The 19,245-nt window shown below is 45.8% G+C and overlaps 1 protein-coding gene across 4 annotated transcripts in view; it reads right to left on the minus strand.

Moving 5' to 3' along the window:
* The window catches only part of NECAB2 (N-terminal EF-hand calcium binding protein 2), a 368,846-nt gene that overhangs the window by 294,171 nt on the left and 55,430 nt on the right, over positions 1 to 19,245 (minus strand). The window contains exon 1 of one of the 4 annotated variants that reach the window (XM_084644586.1): positions 14,150 to 14,474. The exons of the other annotated variants lie outside the window; for them this stretch is intronic. Coding sequence (XP_084500712.1) covers positions 14,150 to 14,374 — 225 coding nt within the window. The 5' untranslated portion in view covers positions 14,375 to 14,474. Of the gene's footprint in view, positions 1 to 14,149; positions 14,475 to 19,245 lie in introns of those variants that run through there. 4 annotated transcript variants of the gene reach the window in all.

A 19,245-nucleotide genomic window follows, 5' to 3' on the forward strand; every position in this document is an offset into this window, starting at 1 on the left:
TCACCTATGCAAATTGGTGAGGCTTTTTACCAAACCTTGTCCAGGAAGTGGGGTGCAAGGTTTTGTGAAGTATTTTGGGGGGAAGGACGCGTCCAAACAGCTCTTCCCCAGTAACCAGTATTAGTTTGGTGGTGGTAGCGGCCATTCCAAGGATAACGGGGGTAATATTTGTTACCTTGGGGAAGTTTTGACCTAAGCTGGTAAAGATAAGCTTAGGAGGTTTTTCATGCAGGTCCCCACATCTGTACCCTAGAGTTCAGAGTGGGGGAGGAACCGTGACAAGACCGGAATTCCAAGAGAGACTGTAATTAAAGATAAAATGCTTGGTAAACAGAGACAGCAAGCAAGTCAACGTACGAACATCTAGAATGCACACCAAGATCGTGATGAAGGCACAAGTAACACAATGATTACTCAGCTGTGCTGCCAAGAATCCTGCTTATATAAAGGTCTGTGAAATACGCTCTGCTGCAGGAAAAGGATGGCTTCAAAACTCTTAAGGAACTCCACAATATTCTCTTATTTTAGTTACCATGCTGTGAATTTTGGAGAGGATGGCAGAGTTAGAGATATGGCATCTTTTGAAAGGGATATATTTAGACTACAGGATGATGGAGGGAAATTTGAACCCATCACCTTGCACCTATTGACTATCAGGGCTGAAATTTTCAAACCTAGCTAGAACACTTGGACACCCAGCCCTCATGGATTTCAACAAGAAACGGACGTCCAAAATCCCTGTGCAAATCCCATCCTGGAGGTTTAACTAACACTTTTGTACTTACAAGGCTAAGTTACACTCAGTCACACATGAATGGAATTTGGTGCAACTGACAGTCCAAGGGTTTCAAAGAGCTTTACAAACATTAACTAAGCAAGCCTCCCAACTCCTGCACAAAGGAGGTATAGCCAAATACTGCAATGGTATCCACCCCAACTGGCCTGCCTGGAACCCCAACTGACTGCAAAGAGGCTCCCGCGTACAGATCCGGTTTCAGAACCAGGACCTTAGTTTCTGGTCCCAGGTTTTCATGCTCAGCTGAGGCTCAGAAGTTGGATGAGTTACCCACAGCCACATAGCAAGGCTGGATTACAGCCAGAAGTAGAAGCCAGCAGGCCTCTTTTCTCCAGCATCACGTCCTTCCCCAGCATCTCAGAGGGATCATCTCACACTCAAGTAACAGTATAATAAGGGACAGAGGCGATTCAGACCCCTGGCCCCAGCACAGCTTGGGCGGCAGACTGGAGTGAAGGCTAGTAAATTAGTGCTACTGGTAAACACAAATCCACCATTAACCCTCTCCATGCTAACCTATGGGGATGCAAAACAGCAAGCATGCTAGGTGCCCACAGAGGGAAGTGCTTCACTTAGCTGCTCCATCAGCAGCCCCACTGCAGAGCTTAAGTGGTGGAAAGGGTATTGCCCTGGTCCTCCAAACCAGGATGTATTTCACCCTCAGTTATGGGTAACATACCTATTTACTGTATGATTTAGGGTTTTAAATTTAATATACATTACAACTTTACTAGTTATAGACATTAATTTAATTTGTTCATTCTCATTATAGCTTTTCTGTGGAATTATATTCAAAATAGAGTTAAGGTTTTAGAAAATGCATTCATTTTTATAAACTAAACATAAATCCTACACTGCAGAAAATATTGATAGTACAGAACTGCTTTTGAAGTGCCTCTGTAGAGTCATAACACAGCAATTCCGATTCTTATATCATTGCAAGCAAATTCTTCACTATATCAGCACTGATTGCAGTAGTCACCAAAAGTGGAACTGGATTAGCTGTTAAAGTGGCCCAGGCTAGAATGTTAGGAAGACACACAATCAAGATGGAGAACAGGACTGAAGGGAAATGGCTACAAAAAAGAAGGACTGGGGTGGATTAAGGCTACAGCCCTGCACACTGGGCCCCAGATCCTGGAGTCATGGGATTATATCAGAAGTTAAGATTTAATAAGTTGTAACAGGAAGTTCCTTGCCCTTGTGGTTAAGAAAGAGCTTGACAATACGACAAGAGAGTAACCAATGAGCTGCCCCATTCACCTCAGTGTGGTTGTAGTGAGGCCTTATTGGAAATCCTGGGAGGTGGGTGCCCACATCTAAAGGCCTTTCCCCCAGCCTTGCGGGAGGGACCACTGGACCCAGGAACCAACTGAATGCAGGGGACAACTAATAAACAACAGGGTCAGGAGTGACGGTCACAGGTTCGAAACTAGGGATCCAGAGGGGGACACCAAGCAGAGAACCCCAGACAGTGCCTACTACCCCTCAAAGCTGCCTAGGGAGCCAGCGGATGCCACCCAGAGGAATTCTGCCCGGATGTGTGAGACTAGGGAGGAGCAGAAACAGGCCCCACAGTCGCAGAGCACACCCCGCCCCCCAGCATCCTCCTGCTGGTGCTGAAGATGGCCACTTTGGCCAGGGCCAGGAGGAGGCTGACAAGGCGGTCTCACGACTTCATGGGGCCAAGGACAGGGTGCGAGAAGATAAACAGATTTGGGGGAAAGTGCAGCCACAACCTCAACCGGAGATTCTGGAGGAGCCGGAATAGGGGCTGCAAGCTGGCGCATTCGAGATAAGCCTGTGCCAGGTTCTCCCTCACGCTGCAAAAGCGGCAGGCATCGGGGATGGGGGTGAACCGCACCAGCTACACGCCCATGCTCATGGCTCCATGGAGGAGCCGCCAACAGATATCCTCTGCAGGCCGTGGGGGAATAGAGACTGGCCCACTGGGGTTCCTCACCCTCCACAGGTGATAGATAGATAGTCCCACCATTTGGTATCAGGGCAGGACACAAGGGTGAGGAAGTGAAACGTGTGGAGCACGAGCACCAGAATATACAGGAGGTGGAGCCAACTATACACACTCCTCCAAGGTGGAGGGCTGGCCAGCAGGCGCGGGGTCAGGGGGCAAGGGTGATGAACTTGGGGCTCTGGGAGGCAAAGGGAGAGAGCGGGGGAAAGGGAAACCTCCCCCGGGGGTGGGACCTCTCCCTTGCCTGGCAATGGCCCGGCCGCCCTCTCCTCCGTGGGCCCCACCAGACTACACACAATGGCGGCAGAGCTCACCTGCTCATCTGGGTGCGACGGGGGGCTGCCCCCAGGGCCCAAGCGGGCTCGATGGAGGAAGAAGAAAGGGCAGCTATGGGGGCCAGGCTGGGCCACCAGGGTCACCGATGATGGCAGGGCCAGTGCCATCCTGGGTCTTGGGGGTCCCAGGTGCCCCTTCATGCCGGGCCAGGGGGCAGTCCCTCTGGACTTGCCCCATTGCCCAGCAGAGGCAACACTGGGCCTCCCCCAAGGAGTAATGCATCCAGTAGAGGGCTCCATGATAGGGCACAAAAAAGGACCTGCCAGCAGAAGGACAGGATGTGACGGAGGGCAGGGTCCTTGCAGCCCAGCGGGAGAGGGCTGATAACAGATATCGGCTTCCTCCGGGCGGCGACAGACGATGACCAGAGACGTAGTAAGGCGGACTGGCCCCCCACGGACCCGGGGAAGGGGAGGAACCCTGCTGCAGAAGGACTACAGGGGTATTAACTCCAAGATGCACGGGTTTGGATGCCTCGACACCACCCCAACAGTGTGTGTGACAGGAGAGAAGTGCCATCCAAGCAGGTACAGCGCAGCTGCTGGGGTAAACTCTGTGTGGGCCCCGCTGCCACCTCTGCCTCTCTGGGGGGAAAGGCTACCATGGCTGCCACCTCTGCGGCTCCCAAAGGAAGAGGAGCCCTGCTGCCAAGCCTCAGGAGAGAAGGGGCCCATATGCGATTGTCCCAGTCTGTCTGGGATGGGAGGAGGACCCCACCACCAAAAACATGGGCCAGGGCAAGGAGACAGAGGTGGAGCCAAAAGAGGGCCTGTGTCATGATGTGCGTAGGGCCCCAGATTGCCTTAATTCAGCCCTAGGAAGAGACAAGGATGGGATGAGTGCTTCATTCGACTCAATGCAGAACTGCAGGGCTGAAACACAAAATGCAAGGAGGAACTCTGAGCAGCTTTTTATAGATGGTATTTGAGCCCTGCTGCCCTTGCTAGTCATAGGCTGGAAGACACAGATCAGAAGACTCAGCTCTAACCCCTTTACACAAAGCTCCCACAGTACCAAAAGTCTGAGCGTCAGCCCGAGCAGCATTTTGAACTCTAACCCAACCAGAAATATTACGAAGCGGGAAAAGTCTGGCTCCTTTCCCTCAGTGTCAGTTCCTGCAACATGCAGGACTGTATCTACCCCAACGTGTGATCTTTCTGGATTTGCAGCAACATTGTTTGTGCCATTTTAATTTGGCAGTGAAGTCACCGAGACTTAGTCAAGACAACTGCATTGGAGGTCACAAAGACTAGAGGAGATTAAATATTAATGAATAAATTCTGCCCTTAATACCAGACACGCAACCCACATTAGCTTCACCTTGCTGACTGAGGAGACATTTGACCACTGGGAGCTCTGCACAGCACACAATCTTGCACTACTACTTAGGCATGGACCCAGATGACTAGGAATGTCCTTTCCATCCCATCACCTCTAATTCTCTGATTGTCAGGCTCACCTACCATCTTCAAGAAGTAAACAGCAGATTACCCCTGAACCAAAAATACTGTCCTTACCACCTCCAGTGCACGCTTCTCATCCACATTTCTAAATGTATTAGACACACACCTTTTTCAAAATGTTGGCCAAGTTAATCCATTATGTAAACCCACTGACTTCAGGGGAGTAACACAAGAGATAAACATGGCCAGCTAATTGTTTCCACATACTAATGGGGCACTAGTCCATTTTAGCAATTAACTGAGAACAAACGCTATTTTGTAATAAAATTAGCCTTTGAAGTAAAGACTGACAAAAAAATCACAGGTGAAACAGAAATGAAATGGGGTTTTCGTTGTTGTTAACATGGGTGAAGCTGCTGCTTAAAATAATATTTGGGATGACAGATTTTTTTGAAAACACTCATTTAATTTGCCCCCAAGCAGTTTAAAACAGCTACAATACTAAAAACCTTGAAAAATCTGGGTTTTATAATCTAAATGCTCAACGCTTCCTAGGATGTCCTCAAAGCTCTCAGATGCAAATCTGCAACTCTGGAGGCTGCTTAATTGTGGTTTTCTTGGCAATTTCACTCATTTCCCACAATCATTTCCTTAAGTCAAAGAATTGTTATACTTCATGTAGGGTTTATTATTATTCCTGCAGCAGGTTAATATGATGGGGTTTAAAAAAAAAAAACCCAAACCAAGATTCAACAGCAGTTTTCATTTCCGGTGCTGCCAATAGAAGGATTAGCAAGGTGTGACAAAGCCTGCTGAAGGAGGAGACTCTAGGGAAGAGGGCAAAGGAAAATAAAAATGTTCCGTTATATAAAAAAGTCTGATCAATAGTTGTCTGTATTCCTAAATTCCTCTACACACATGATACTGACAAGGCCTTTCCCAGGCTCTCCTACAAAATGAGTCCTGACTCCCCATCAGATCCATGGAGACTGGCACCATGAGGTTTCTGTTCTTACATCAGGTGTGTCAAAGTAAATCTTCCCTTCGCTCCCCAGCCGTGACCACCATTAGTAAATGCCTGTCTCATGACGGCAGGGAGGGATGATGCTCCTTCCATGATTAATACAAAACAATAAAACAATCTAAGTACCTGCAGCCACACCACTTTGGGCTATGCCACCATCATCAGCTCTCGCGAGTTAAGCACAGGTGGACATGGTCAGTGCTCAGATGGGTGGCCAACATCAACCCGAGAGGTGGTGATTCAGTACATAGCACGTTTTCCTCGGAGCGCTGAAGTATTGTCCCACCTGGCAATAGGGGCTCTGGTCTGGGGAGATGCTGTTTTTCAGATCAAACTACTAAGGGAACATCTACACTGCAGCTGGGAGCGTGCTTCCCCGTGCGAGTAGACAGACACTAGCTCAAGCAGAGCGAGCGCACTAAAAATGTCAGTGCAGCCATGGGTAGCACGGGTGGCACGTCAGGCTAGCCACCTGAGCACAAAGGACTCCCTAGGTCTGTATTCAGGCTGCTAGCCTCAGCCACCGCCCCTGACTACTCTGCTAAAGAGGTAGCACATCTGTCTACTTGCGCGGGGAAGCATGCTTCCAGCTGCAGTGTAGACAGACCCTAAGTCATTGCAGATCTTATCCTATTGAAAAATCCTACTTTTCACAAGACTGTGGCTTGTGTGGAAGCAGGGAAAGAAAGAGAGGGATTAAGTGCAGCCATTTAAGTTTTAGAGAGTGAGCAACTGTTGAGCTAAGTTTTAGCCTAATATTGCAAGACCTGTAGAAGCAGGGCTCACGGTAGAAGCAAGTGGGAAACAGCAGAATAGTTAGTGTGATCTAGCCTTAATTTAATGATGTTTTAAAAAAACAAAGTAAGAAAATTCTGAAATAAATAGTAAATAGCCTAAATAAAATGCAGATTTTTTAATTAATGCATGTCACAAAGAGGTATAAATGCTTGTGTAATTTGGCTTGTACTTTGGAGAAACTGAGGCAGAGATGCTCTCTGCCAGCTGTATTCTTCCCTTGCAATTGCTCAAATAAAGCTGTCTTTAATTTTGTTGCTTCCAACCTGAAAGTGGAGCTCGTTTTCTTCCACGCTTGCAAACCAAGGTGTCCTGGCCAAGTTCTTATTTCAGTATTTATCCCCTGCTTACTTATATTCTCCTTGCAGTTTCACCTGGTTATTAGACAATCCTGGACCATAAAATAGACACCTTTCCTTCAGGATGGAAGTGTGTTTTCTACAGGAATTCACTGTTAATCAATGGAATTCATGCACTAAGGCAGGACATCCTTTGAAGGAAAGGTGGAATTTTAAGGCTACAAGAGGTGGGCAGTAGCTACATTTCAGAGATAGATGATGAGATCTTCACATGTATGTGATCACTCCTGGACTCAGGGCAGACATAAAAAGGTGGATGGTACACCATGATTTGGAGCCAGCCAAAGGCAAGTTTGGCCTTTGGTGCAACTGAAGGCAGGCTCAGGGCTGCTCTAAGTCCCATCTGGATGTTGATGGCTTCTGGCAGCCAAGGATAGCCATGCCGCTATGAGCCCCATGCCAGGGGTACCTTCAGAAAGCCAATTAAGCCAGAGTAGCACAAAGGGGTTTAGTAGGGTTAGGAATCTGGCCTCTAGTCTCTTCAATCAATTGCTTGCTTCTTAAAGAAATTCTTACACTCTTTTGCATTCACTCATTTGTTTTTCTACATGAATACAGTTACAGACACTTTCTACCCACTGTGGTCTTTAAAAGATCTTTCTTGCTCCCACTGCAATCAGTTCTGGTTGTCTTCTGAGCAATGTAAGTACCTATGAACTCTGTCTCCTTCATACTTGTTGAAGTATTGAGTGGGTGTGCATCTTACAGGATAAGTATCAAGGAGTGCTATTAGTAGAGAGAGATATGGTGCTAACATGGCAAAGCTAAATCAAAGGAACGAGCATCTGCCAAAGGGATGTTAATAGCTGGATTACACAGGATGCTATCCTCCTCTTTTCTTTCTTTCTTAGGAGAGGAGGATGTGTAGGAGGAAGGGAGGCAACCTATGCCTTCAGCAAGGATCTAAGTAACACTTCAAAAGGCACAATTTCATAACAGCTGGACAGGAGTGCAGGTTTCAAGAAGCCACTTCTACACAAAGATTTGTTGGATGTAATATTCCCATAGATATCTATGGTTTAACAGCATCTCTACTTCGGCTCCAAACTTCACTGACTTGCCAGTGTAAAATGTTAGCTTGCCATGGCAATATTTTACCAAAGCTGGGGATATGCTGGAGAAAGGGATCATTTCTACTTCACCCTTCCTATTGATTTTCAAAGGGAGCTGTCACCACATGTGGCTAGATCATGCTTTGGAAGCCTTACTGAATTTCAGACAGGATACAGAGGAGTCAAACTTCTGTATTGTTCAGTGGAGCACTCTCATTTCTACTTTAATATTATAGTACTAGGTCTGATGGCCTTTTACTACTGCACAGAACGCAATGCAAGCTCTCTCTCCTCTCCACATCCCAATATACATACAGCACAGTGTTCCAGCCTGGAACTTCTACTCTGACCTTGTGGGATCTCTAGGTCCCTTTAGTTCTTGGCCTCTGCCGAGAAAGCTAACCAGAAAGCCAAGACAAATGTGATGCAGGAAGATGTAAACCAGGAACTAGCCAGAGATCAGCAAGTCATTTCTACAGGGCACATGACTGGCCCTGCAGTTGAGCAATACTTAAATATCTATATTGTGCCCAGTCTTTAGCAAACCTCTGCTCCCCACTGGAGTCATATTAACACTCTAGAGGTCAGGGCGTTCTGAGATACTGGAAAGCTTTTAGATTTTAGAAGTGGAGATTGAGGGAGAAGGGTCATTTCCAGTCTTCCATTTTTCATTCTCAGAGAGAAATGAGCAGAGGTACACGGGCGAAAGGGAGAGGAGCAGAGAAAGAATGAATACATTAAAAATAGGAGAGGGGAACGGAGTAAGGCAAAAGGGGAGTAAGAAGAAACTATTGGAAATGTGATTGTTTTACTAGCTAGAGGTAGAATAGAGACTAAGGGAGAGAGAATTACTAAACATGTTGGTTCTTTGTTCTAGATTTGGGAAGTCACTGCCAGACCCAAGCCAAATTCTTCCCAAAGTTACATCCAGGCAGCCTCATTTAAATCAATAAAAGGAGTCGTGGAGGTGTCATCTAGGGTAGAATTTGGCCACAGGGCAGATTATTAAAGAGCTGGGAAATATGGATGGAGAATGAAGAGCAACAACCCCTAATCAGAAGTGTTAGAGAAAGGAGAGGAACGTGTTCCGCTAGTCAATGCGCCTCCTGGGCCAGATTCTCGAAAGGGCTCAATATTTTGGATGCTGAGCTTTTCTGAAACCTGGCTGAGCACTTTCGAAAAATGGACATGTAATGGGATGCCAGATAGGAGATGGGTGCCTATCAAAATCTGACCCTGTGTATTTCAACCAATGGGACTCACCTGCCTACAGTTTAATCTTGATTATAGCCTTTTGTTGCTGTTATCTATGAATGAAGCTATGCTATTAATATGAATTATTCAAAGATAGCTTTGTTTCAGTGTTAATTTCAGCCACTACTATAACCTATCAATCACTATTTTAAAACCCCATTTATGCTGGGAAGTGCCCAGTGTTTAAAGATATTCTCCATTCATTTATTGATAGGGTTCAGAAAAGCTAGTCTGCAATTTTACGTGTTATATTTTAACACTGGGAACACCAGAATCTTAAACTGCACCTTTAAACATTATTTATCGTCTATTTTACTCACCCAAAAGAATGTACATGAGCCTGTTTGCAGACCAGTGCAAGACACAGAAAAATACTGCAAGGAAAATTTAAACTCAGAGTAGTTTCTGTCCCTAAATGATGTTTCTCGTGTCCCTGGAGATCATGAGATCTCACCCATCCTACCTTCTCCATTTTATCCTTCCTTGACCCTCAAGGTCCGACCAAGAGACGCTATTCTGTTGTGGATGAGCACTTTCTTAAGAACTCATCAATGTTTTTCATTAATCACACCAAAGGACCATTGTCTGTTACTTACCAATCCCTACCTCTCCCCTTCCCTATCTACCCCATTGTCTTTACAGGACTCCTGTCACTCTGGCACAGCAAAGAGGCCTTTAGTGGGTAACAAACCAGTTAACAAGGATAGCTATGTAGGGACCTTCCACCAAGGCCAACAAATCATATCAGCTTCCAAATTGGTATTGTATCATCTATCATACTCTAGGCAGGGGCTTTTCTTAAGTCATTGTCCAGTGAATGTGTACAGTAAAAAGTTAAATGTGTAGATTCATTCAAATAATCATGCAAGAAAATCTAAAATTCCAACACCATGCTGTGCGGAAGGTATTCTGCACATGCATTTTTGATTCTGCTGTCTGTACAGTATCTCTTTCTTAAATGCCTAGATAGTTGTTCTGAACTTGAAGAAAAGGTATTAGAGATGCATGAGTCAAAGGAAATTTAGAGCAAGAGAAAGAATTAAGATAATGGAAATAAGTAACATAGATAGTTTGTAAGTTTCAGAACAGGCATTCGAGCTGAGTGACTAATTCATAACCAACAATTTAAACAAATTTAACCTTCTTCTGAATGTTAAACTGCCTGTGAACAGGCTGTGATTTGCTTGGATTTGGTATTCAAATATATTTGATTAAATTTTTCACAGATCATTTATTCTACAGCTTTCTCTCCAGAATTCAAACTGCTTAGTTGTGACTAGTCAAATAAGTCACATGGTATATTTTATTCCCTGAATGGATTAATGGAACTCATTCAGGTTTCTGGTGCTAATGCTCATGGAAAGAGAATAAGTTTCTTCCATGAGAATTTGAGAGAGTGATCCTAAATTTGCTTTTAGCAAACATTTTTGAGAGTAAAAGTTCATGGAAAGCAACGACGTAACACAGTTGGCAACTTTCACGCAGTAAATAGGCACCCCGACTTTCACAATAAGCCTAAAATCAAGATAATCCCAATTTCAAAACAAGGCCAAAACAAGCCAATCCCTAAGAACCTCAACACTCTATGTGACTAAATCCCCCCAGCGTGCAGTCTGGGATTTTGGTGGGCCCACTATGCACCCCTGACTCTCTCCCGCACCCCACCAGTCCCTGCTTGCTGCCCCTTACCCCTGCTTGCCGGGAGCCAATCCAAAAAAAAAAAAAAAAAAAAGCAGCACACAAGCTACAAGCCAAAAACTATTCAACAAGCAACTCATCAGCCAATTAAGCCAAAAACAAGCCCAATTTCTGCATTTTTTCCCACAGGTTTGGCATGTCTGCCCATAAACTGTTGAGAGGAAGGACGGTCTTGTGATTAGGGCATTGGAAAAGGAATCTGGAGCCCTAAATTGCATTCCCAGCTCTGCCACAGACTTTTTGGGCAAGTCTCTCATTATGCCTTAAATTCCAGATCTGTAAAATGGGGATAATACTTCCTTTCTCCCACCCTTTGTCTCTCTTATCTAGATTGTAAGCACTTTGGCAACTGTCTCAGCAGGTGTTTATAAAGAGCCTAAGACAGCAGAGTCACAATCTCAGTTCAAGCTCTTGCTGTAGTTATAAATAATAAAGGTAAAGCAAACTTTTAGAGAACCACAAAATTCTCAAATTATTTTTGCAGCATTCACCCAATTCTACTTCCAACCCATAAGAGATAATGCAAAAAAAAAAAAAGATCTTTAACAATCTAACTGGAAAACAAAGGAATGATTCAGATACAGATTAATGTGGTGTGCATTATAGTTTGTTTCATTTCCCCGTGGTTACATAATTTTCAAGTTTATACTTCACATTTTCTCATATCAATCTCTCCTTTTCCTATTTTCAAAAAAATTCTGGCATGTTGAACGGAGCTTAACACTAATATGGCTGTTTTACACTATAAAAATATCTTCCACCTATTGAGCACCTGGCCAGGCCAAAATATTGTTGTTGTTTGCACAACTGTATCACCTATGTTGGCAACTCAGGTTCCAACCATCTTTGGTTAAACCTTCAGTAGGTAAAGCAAGAGTCAGATCCACGAAAACACATTAGTTACTTAGGCTCTTTCAATGTCTCCATTATGCATCAATTATTTCTAAACAGCAGCATGTCTCTTCCCACCAAAATATTTAGATTGGGAGCAACATTTAATTGTATTAGTTGGGCCAAAGACAATCTGAAGAAGCTCAATTTGGCAGAACTAGTTAATTCATAAACCCATCACCTCTTCCGGTCTGAGCCCAGAATTGGGCTTAGATCACAAATGAAATGAGTTTTGGGGTCTTTAGCAGGTGCCAATGCCTACCATAGATTCCAGCATGATTCAACAAGATTTGTCAGGAAATCTAAGGACTAGTATAGAAGAAATAATGCTGGTTGGACTTAGGGATATTAACAGACTCCAGCTAGTGCCATCAGTAGCTAATTTTTTTTATGAGAACTACAGTTTTTTGGTTTTGTTTTCTTAAAGATGGAAGACCGCAAAACTGATGTGTATATTTTTAATTGTTAGATGCCACTGTCTGAGCGAATATGTAATTATAACAGTTTGCACTATAGTTTCTTCAGGAGTTGCCAGTGCTAGAGTTTGTTTCTTCCCCCCCAACTTTGTTCTCTTTTAATTCCATCTAAATGCAAAGAATTTACTAAAACCACCAACTGTAAATAATATAAAGTATTAAACACACATTCCTTAATAATATTGACATAAAAGTTACAAATCACTTGCATGCCCTAAAGACAGCTCAGTGCAAGCTATTGCATAGCTGTCCTTAGGGATTCTTTTCACTACTCTTCAGAGGGTTCTAAATTTTTGGTGAAGATACTATCAAGAAAAGTTGTAAAGGCTTAATGTTCAAAAAATGTCCACTTTACAGCAGTGGCTCTCAGCCTTTCCAGACGACCGTACCCCTTTCAGGGACCTGATTTGTCTTGTGTATCATAAAGTTTCACCTCACTTAAAAACTACTTGCTTCCAAAATCTGACAAACGTACAAAAATGTGCCACAACACACTGCCAAGCAATTTTTCAGTATTTCTCATTGGTACCATATAATTATAAAAGAAATCAATTGGAATAGAAGTATTGTACTTTCAATGTATAGTACACAGAGCAGTATAAACCAATCATTATATGAAATTTTAGTTTGTACTGACTTTGCTAGGGCTTTTTATGTAGCCTGTTGTAAAATTAGGCAAATATCTAGATGAGTTGATGTGCCCCCTGGAAGACCTCTGTGTATCCGCAGGGGCACGGGTACCCTGGTGGAGAGCCACTGTTTTACACTTTCACCTACGGAAATGTGCCAGAAATAATATCATTTACTGTGTTTTATTTTTTATTTAACCTCAATACAGATTGGGTGTGAATAGCTATTGGGCAATCATCACAGAACACCTACCATTCACTTGTACATTAAGAGAGATCTCATTTCCCGCAATCAAAGTGGAACTGCATCACACCACTCAATCAGCATGTCAAGCCAGGTTTAGGAACACCCTAACTAGTCCTACCCTTCAGTGTTGTTAAAGTCCCATTTGCTTTCCACTGACTGAAACCTAGCCAACCGCATGGATAAAATGTAGCTAGAAAACAGCGGGTTTTGAAGCGCAAACAAGCCCATTTAATCTACTCTCAAACCGTGCAGCAGATGTTTGCCTTAAAAATATTCATCTAAATGGACGGTCCGTATAGATATCGCCCTTTCTGGCTCCCATCTCTCCCGGCACTATTGATCCACACAAACACGCCAGATACTTTTCAAGTTCAGAAGAGGGCAGCACGTGCGTTTCAGAGGAAAGCCGCCAGCACACAAGGGGGGCGGGGGACACTGCTACCAAATCAAGGCGCATGAGGAGGTTCTTTCGGCTCAGCCTGCCCTGGCTTGGGCACCGAATGCTCTTATGGACACAGTCCCCGGGGGGGTGGCGGGGGGGGGTTCCCGCTTCTCCCAATGGCTCAGCTGCAACACCCGGCACGAACCTGACAGCAGGGAAGGGAGCTCCCAGAAGCTGCCCTGAAGCCCCGGGCCCCGGCTGCCCAAAACACTCACGTGGCCGCTTCTAGGGACCCCCCCCCGCGCTCCCCCACTGCCTTCCCCCTGGGAGATGCAGATCCCCTGCGAGGAAAGACCGACCCAGCTCGCCCCGCAGCTTGCGCCTTTGTAAACCCGAGCTCTCCCGGGCGCTGAAAGCGGCGCAGCCCGGGGGCCCCTCTCGCCCGAGCTGACGTGCCGCTGTGTTAGGGCGCAGGGACCCCGCAAGAGCCTCCCCCCGCCTCCAGCTGCTCTTTGCCTAGGCTGCAAAACCCCGCCGCTGCCCGGGGGCTCCCTGCCCGGCCGGCTCGGGGGCGCGGCCCCGGCGCGGGCTGAGGCAGAGCCGGAGAAGTGGGGTCATGAGGAGGCAGCGGGGCCATGCAAAGCGGAGCCGGGGGGGGGTGCGCGCGGGTGCGACTCGCAGCGCCCTCACTTCTGCGGCGCTTTGCACCAGTCCCGGGGCCGGGCGAGGGTCGCACAAGCCGCTCGTGCAGCACCTGGGAGCCCCGAGCGCCGCCGCTCCCCCCGAGCCCCGTCCCCGCAGCGCGCCCCGCGGGCAGGGGCTTCGGACTCACATCCAGGATCACCGAGGTGCCTTTCCGCTGCCCCGGGGGGAAGAAGCCCTGGCCGGCGCCTGCCGGCCCCTCCTGCAGGAGCTCCCTGTCGGAGAGGATGCTCTTGTCGCTCATCTTGGTGACTATCCAGCGGAGCAGCCCGTCCAGTCCCCTGATCTGCGGCTGCTGTTTGTGGAGGATCTTGTGGACGCTCTCCCTGCAATAGCGCGCTGCCTGCTCACACATCTTTCACACAGTCCTCATGCTGGAGCCGGGGGTATTCCCTCCCACACAGGCTGCATCACCCCTGACAGCTGCTCGCTGGCACCGCTGCAAACCCCACCCTGCACACTCTCACGGGAGGGGAGCAGCCAGGGGCGGATCCAAGGGGCCACACGGGGGTGGGGGGAAGCGGCTTTGTGCTAAATAATAAACGATGCAGCCCTCTGCTCACAGCCCCCCAGCTCCTGCTAAACCCCACTCAGTTAGAACCCAAGAGTCCCGGCTCCCAGCTCCCATCACTAGACCCCACTCCTCTGCCACAACCAGGGTTAGAACCCAGGAGTCCCGGCTCCCATCACTAGACCCCACTCCCCTGCCACAACCAGGGTTAGAACCCAGGAGTCCTGGCTCCCAGCTCCAATCTCTCCCACTCCCCTTCCATAACCAGGGTTAGAACCCAGGAGTCCCGGCTCCCAGCTCCAATCTCTCCCACTCCCCTTCCACAACCAGGGTTAGAACCCAGGAGTCCCGGCTCCCATCACTAGACCCCACTCCCCTGCCACAACCAGGGTTAGAACCCAGGAGTCCTGGCTCCCAGCTCCAATCTCTCCCACTCCCCTTCCATAACCAGGGTTAGAACCCAGGAGTCCCGGCTCCCAGCTCCAATCTCTCCCACTCCTCTGCCACAACCAGGGTTAGAACCCAGGAGTCCCGGCTCCCAGCTCTAATCACTAGACCCCACTCCTCTTCCACAACAAGGATTGGAACCCACCGGTCCTGACTCATGTCAGGACCAAATTGGAATGAATGATGGTGTGACCTGGCACACAGGATCACAATGCCACTCACATTTGGCCCATTTTGGTTGCTTGGCTGCCGATGAAGCTAGAACCTCTCTCACGCACAAGCTGCTGGAAATGCCTCTACTTGGTCTCCATCTGTCAAGGCTGATTCCCCACTCTGGCACTTTGAGTGCAGAAGGTGGGGGCCCGCAAGGATTTTTAAAAATTAATATTTGACACTCCAGGCTTGTATTAAACTCCCAAGGTTGCAGCTTTTCTCTGACCTTGGCTTGGTAAACACTGCCATCACCCAAATGCAAAACTGCTTTTTTTGGAACCCAGGAAGGCACACTTGGGAATTCCTTGCTGTAGGGTGCCCTCAAGCCCTTTCACTCACACCCTCCCTTCCAGGGAAGAGCTGAGAAAGAAAACAAAGGAAATTAGCTATTGCCACCAGCTAAACAAACAACATACACACAAACCTCTTAGGACACCAAAAATCCAACAACAGACACAAAGGGGAAGTTTTTTCCCCATTTTAAAAAGTTCTAGCCTTCCCATTGTCTCTTTTGGTCAGGTGCCCACTCCCTTTCCTTTACCTGGGGGGACTTTGTTAGCCCTTTACAGGTAAAGCAAGCAGAGAACAGCCACCAAGAGGGTCTTTATAGATAACAGGCTGGCTGGGTATCCATAAAAGGGAGCTACCCTCCCCCCTTCACTTATCACACCATCATTACCATGTCAGACCAAAAATTTGAACCCCTGCTTATGTAGGACAGCCCAGAATACAACCTACCTCCACCACCCCACCAAAAGCCCTCACAAAACCAGCCAGCTGATTCCACTTGGCTCTTTCTAGAGCTGCTGAACTAACTGCATGGCTCAACTAGACAAATATTCCTAATCCTATAATTCATCTTGTAAAAAGACATGCTTTGTGCCGTTTACATCCACAGACCAAGAGTATTATTTATCATATTTATAAATCCTTGTGTCAAAGTGCCATAACCCACTTTATCTTCCCTCTGAGCACTCTCTGCACACACACAAAATACACACAAATTGGAAGGACAATAATGGAGAAAATTAAGACTAGAGATAGAGCCAAGCAGCAAAGTGCAGATCCAGACCCTCTCAAAGTAGACCTCAGGGAGTCATCTCTAATTAGAAGTGTATTGTTTGTGCTGCTTTGTGTACTGACCCAGACTGTGTTTTGATGTCAATTCCAGTGAACTTTGTTTTATTTGGTTAATAGTACGTCAATATGCAGTTTCAAAATGATCTGGCATTATAGATATACATAAACCATATAAATATGCATATATATTTTAAATATTAATGGTGTCCTCAAGGCTACCTCCTTCCATGTTACAAGATATCTTGCTTGTAGCTGGCTGAGTTGAGACAGAGCTAGGCTTTGCTTCATGATCCTCTAAGACTGGGGAGCTCCAAAACCTTTTAATAGCATGGACCACATCTTAATAGAAATGTCATGCTTTTCCATAGCATGGACCACCTCCCCTCCAGTTTGTATATGCAGGGACCACCTACATCAAACACTTGTGGCAGCTACTGCAGTTGCTTGCGTGGAAGAGTAATATTAGGAAAGTGTGTATTTTTAAACAGCTGTAATGCAACTTCATAGCTGGAAGGAAAGAAGCCACCCAGCAGTATATGACTAACCAGTTCTCCATAAACCACCAAGGAGTGCAGAGCATTAGTGGTCCACAGAGCACGATTTTGGAACCATTGTTTGGAACCACTGGCCTTAAGCAACTAGGATAATATGAACATGCCGAACTTTCTCTGAAGGTACTTGGCTAGCCATCCTCCAGGCGGTCGTCAGTGCAACCTTAATCCTTATGTTAAAGTCAGGCTCCCACTGAAGTAGACGGCAGCTGTCTTGGACTTTAGTGAGGAGCAAGATTGGGTTCCTTGGTAAAAATTTCATTGCTAAGCTTCTATGCTGAGCCCTGCACCCCTACCCACTTAGAGAGTCACAGTGTGTTATAGTCCAAAATACCATAAGAACAGCCATACGGGGGTCCATCTGGACCAGTATCCTGTTTTCTGACAGTGACCAATGCCAGCTACTTCAGAGGGAATGAACAGAACAGGTAATCATCAAGCGATCCATCCTCTGCACAACAGGTCCTATCAGACCTGCACATTAATTGCTCTTTCCTTCTCTCCCTTATCCTTTATTATTATTATAATGGGAGCTCCTGTGTAGGATTGTACAGTTTATCTACACCAGTGCAGCTACCCAAGAGCAAATCCAAGGTGTAGACTTGCAGAACTCCACTTCATTCTTGCTGCATCTTTTCCTTGTTCGAGTGAACCAGGAAGAAACTTTTTATTGTTTCATTTCAGAAGCGTAGGTGCTCAGCTGCTGCTTGAAGACAAGTGATTGCGAGCTCAGTTCTCTCTGCTGGAATAAGCATATAATGGCTCTGGGCTCTGAAAATGTTTTATAAATAGAGCACACATAAAGGCTGGCAGTGGGATACTGCTTTCATCCTCACTACCCCTCATTTAGGTAGTACTTTGCTGCAGTATTTACTTTTTTCCCCAGCAGCTCAAAATTAATTAAAAAGTTGAAAAGCTGCAGGGATTTTATGGTGGTTTATTGAAACTGCATGCAGTGTGCTAACTGGGCTGTGTTCACTTATGGTGAAATTCATTCCTCTGAGAGGACCAGCACGAGGCCGACACACCACCACCTACAGCCTACCTGAGCCTTATAGCAAAGAGACCATAAGATAAGGCATAAGGTTTATATCTTAAACTTTCTTTGCACAAGGCTTAAATGGGACTTAAGTGATGCACAGGCCTTCTCCTGGCACTCTCCAAAGCAGTGAATATCTCCCATAGAAAATAGCTGTGGTATGGAATTCAATTGGCTGCATTGCCCATTCTGGGTGGAGTGGAGAGTAGATTATGGAAGTTGGAGCATGAAAAGATCTATTTGGTCAAATCCAACCCTCCTTGTTAGTGGAGAATTGTCCCACTTTTTTGGCAGTCTAGTTTTAAAATGTGCCAAGAGATGTGACATGTCTCGAGAGAGATTATTCCACAGCTCAGTAGATTGTGCCATGGTGATAAATACCAGAAATTTCTCCATATACCTAATTATACCCCCTTGTACACTACATGATTCCACTCTTTCCTTGGTATTTACTTGCTCCAAATATTCATACGCTTATCCTTCCCCTTTAGCCATCCCTTAGAAATGCCATCTCTGCTAAATACATATGTGAATAATTCAGTCAATTCATTATCCTATTTCCCATTTCCAGCTTATGATGGTCTCTCATTTACTTATTATTCAAAATTGTTCAAGGAATAAATTTACAAATAATGTTTTTCTGTGCCTTTTCCTAACAATTTGTTATCAGTATTCACATTGGAAACTTTGGGCTCTGTATACAACATGTGGAAAAATAACACTTCCAACATAACATGTTAGAAAAAAATATTTCAATGATATGAAGTGACATTAGGAAAACACTGGCAATTTCCACAGGGCAGTTAAATTTAGCTGGGGGCCAATTTATTTTTCACACAGAGTGCTGATGGGAGCATTGAATTAGGGAGGGAAATAAAGTATATATAACCAATGGCTAAATGGCAAAAGGCAGGGAATTCAAAGTGAAATTAGATACTAGACAGCTATATTTCCCAATGGGTTCCAGGATAGTTAGCCAAACAGCTCCCATAAAAGTTAACATGGGTATGTGGCTACATCCACATACTCTTTGGAACGCTAGGCAGTGATCTCTTCTTCCTTCCTGCTGTTGTCAGAAGAATAATATAGAAGAAATATAAAATGGCCAATGAACCCTAACACAAACTGCCCTCATCCCTAGCTATTAACTGTTTCATTGCTGATGCATCCTACACAAATATCTTTGTCATGGAAGCATTACCTTGATGTTTCAATAATTATCTGATCTCACAGCAGATATCTGATGTGCCTACTATAATGCACCTGACAGTGCATTTTGCCTGCTTTACAGTACCTGGCACTTTAACAAGAAAGCAGTTTCTTTTCTCTTGAGATACCAACATGCAGGAGAGGGGTACCTGATATACTTTTAGTTTTTTCACCAG

This window comes from Lepidochelys olivacea (genome assembly GCF_965140295.1).
Source record: "Lepidochelys olivacea isolate rLepOli2 genome assembly, chromosome: 12".
In the NCBI taxonomy this organism is placed as follows: Eukaryota; Metazoa; Chordata; order Testudines; family Cheloniidae; genus Lepidochelys; species Lepidochelys olivacea.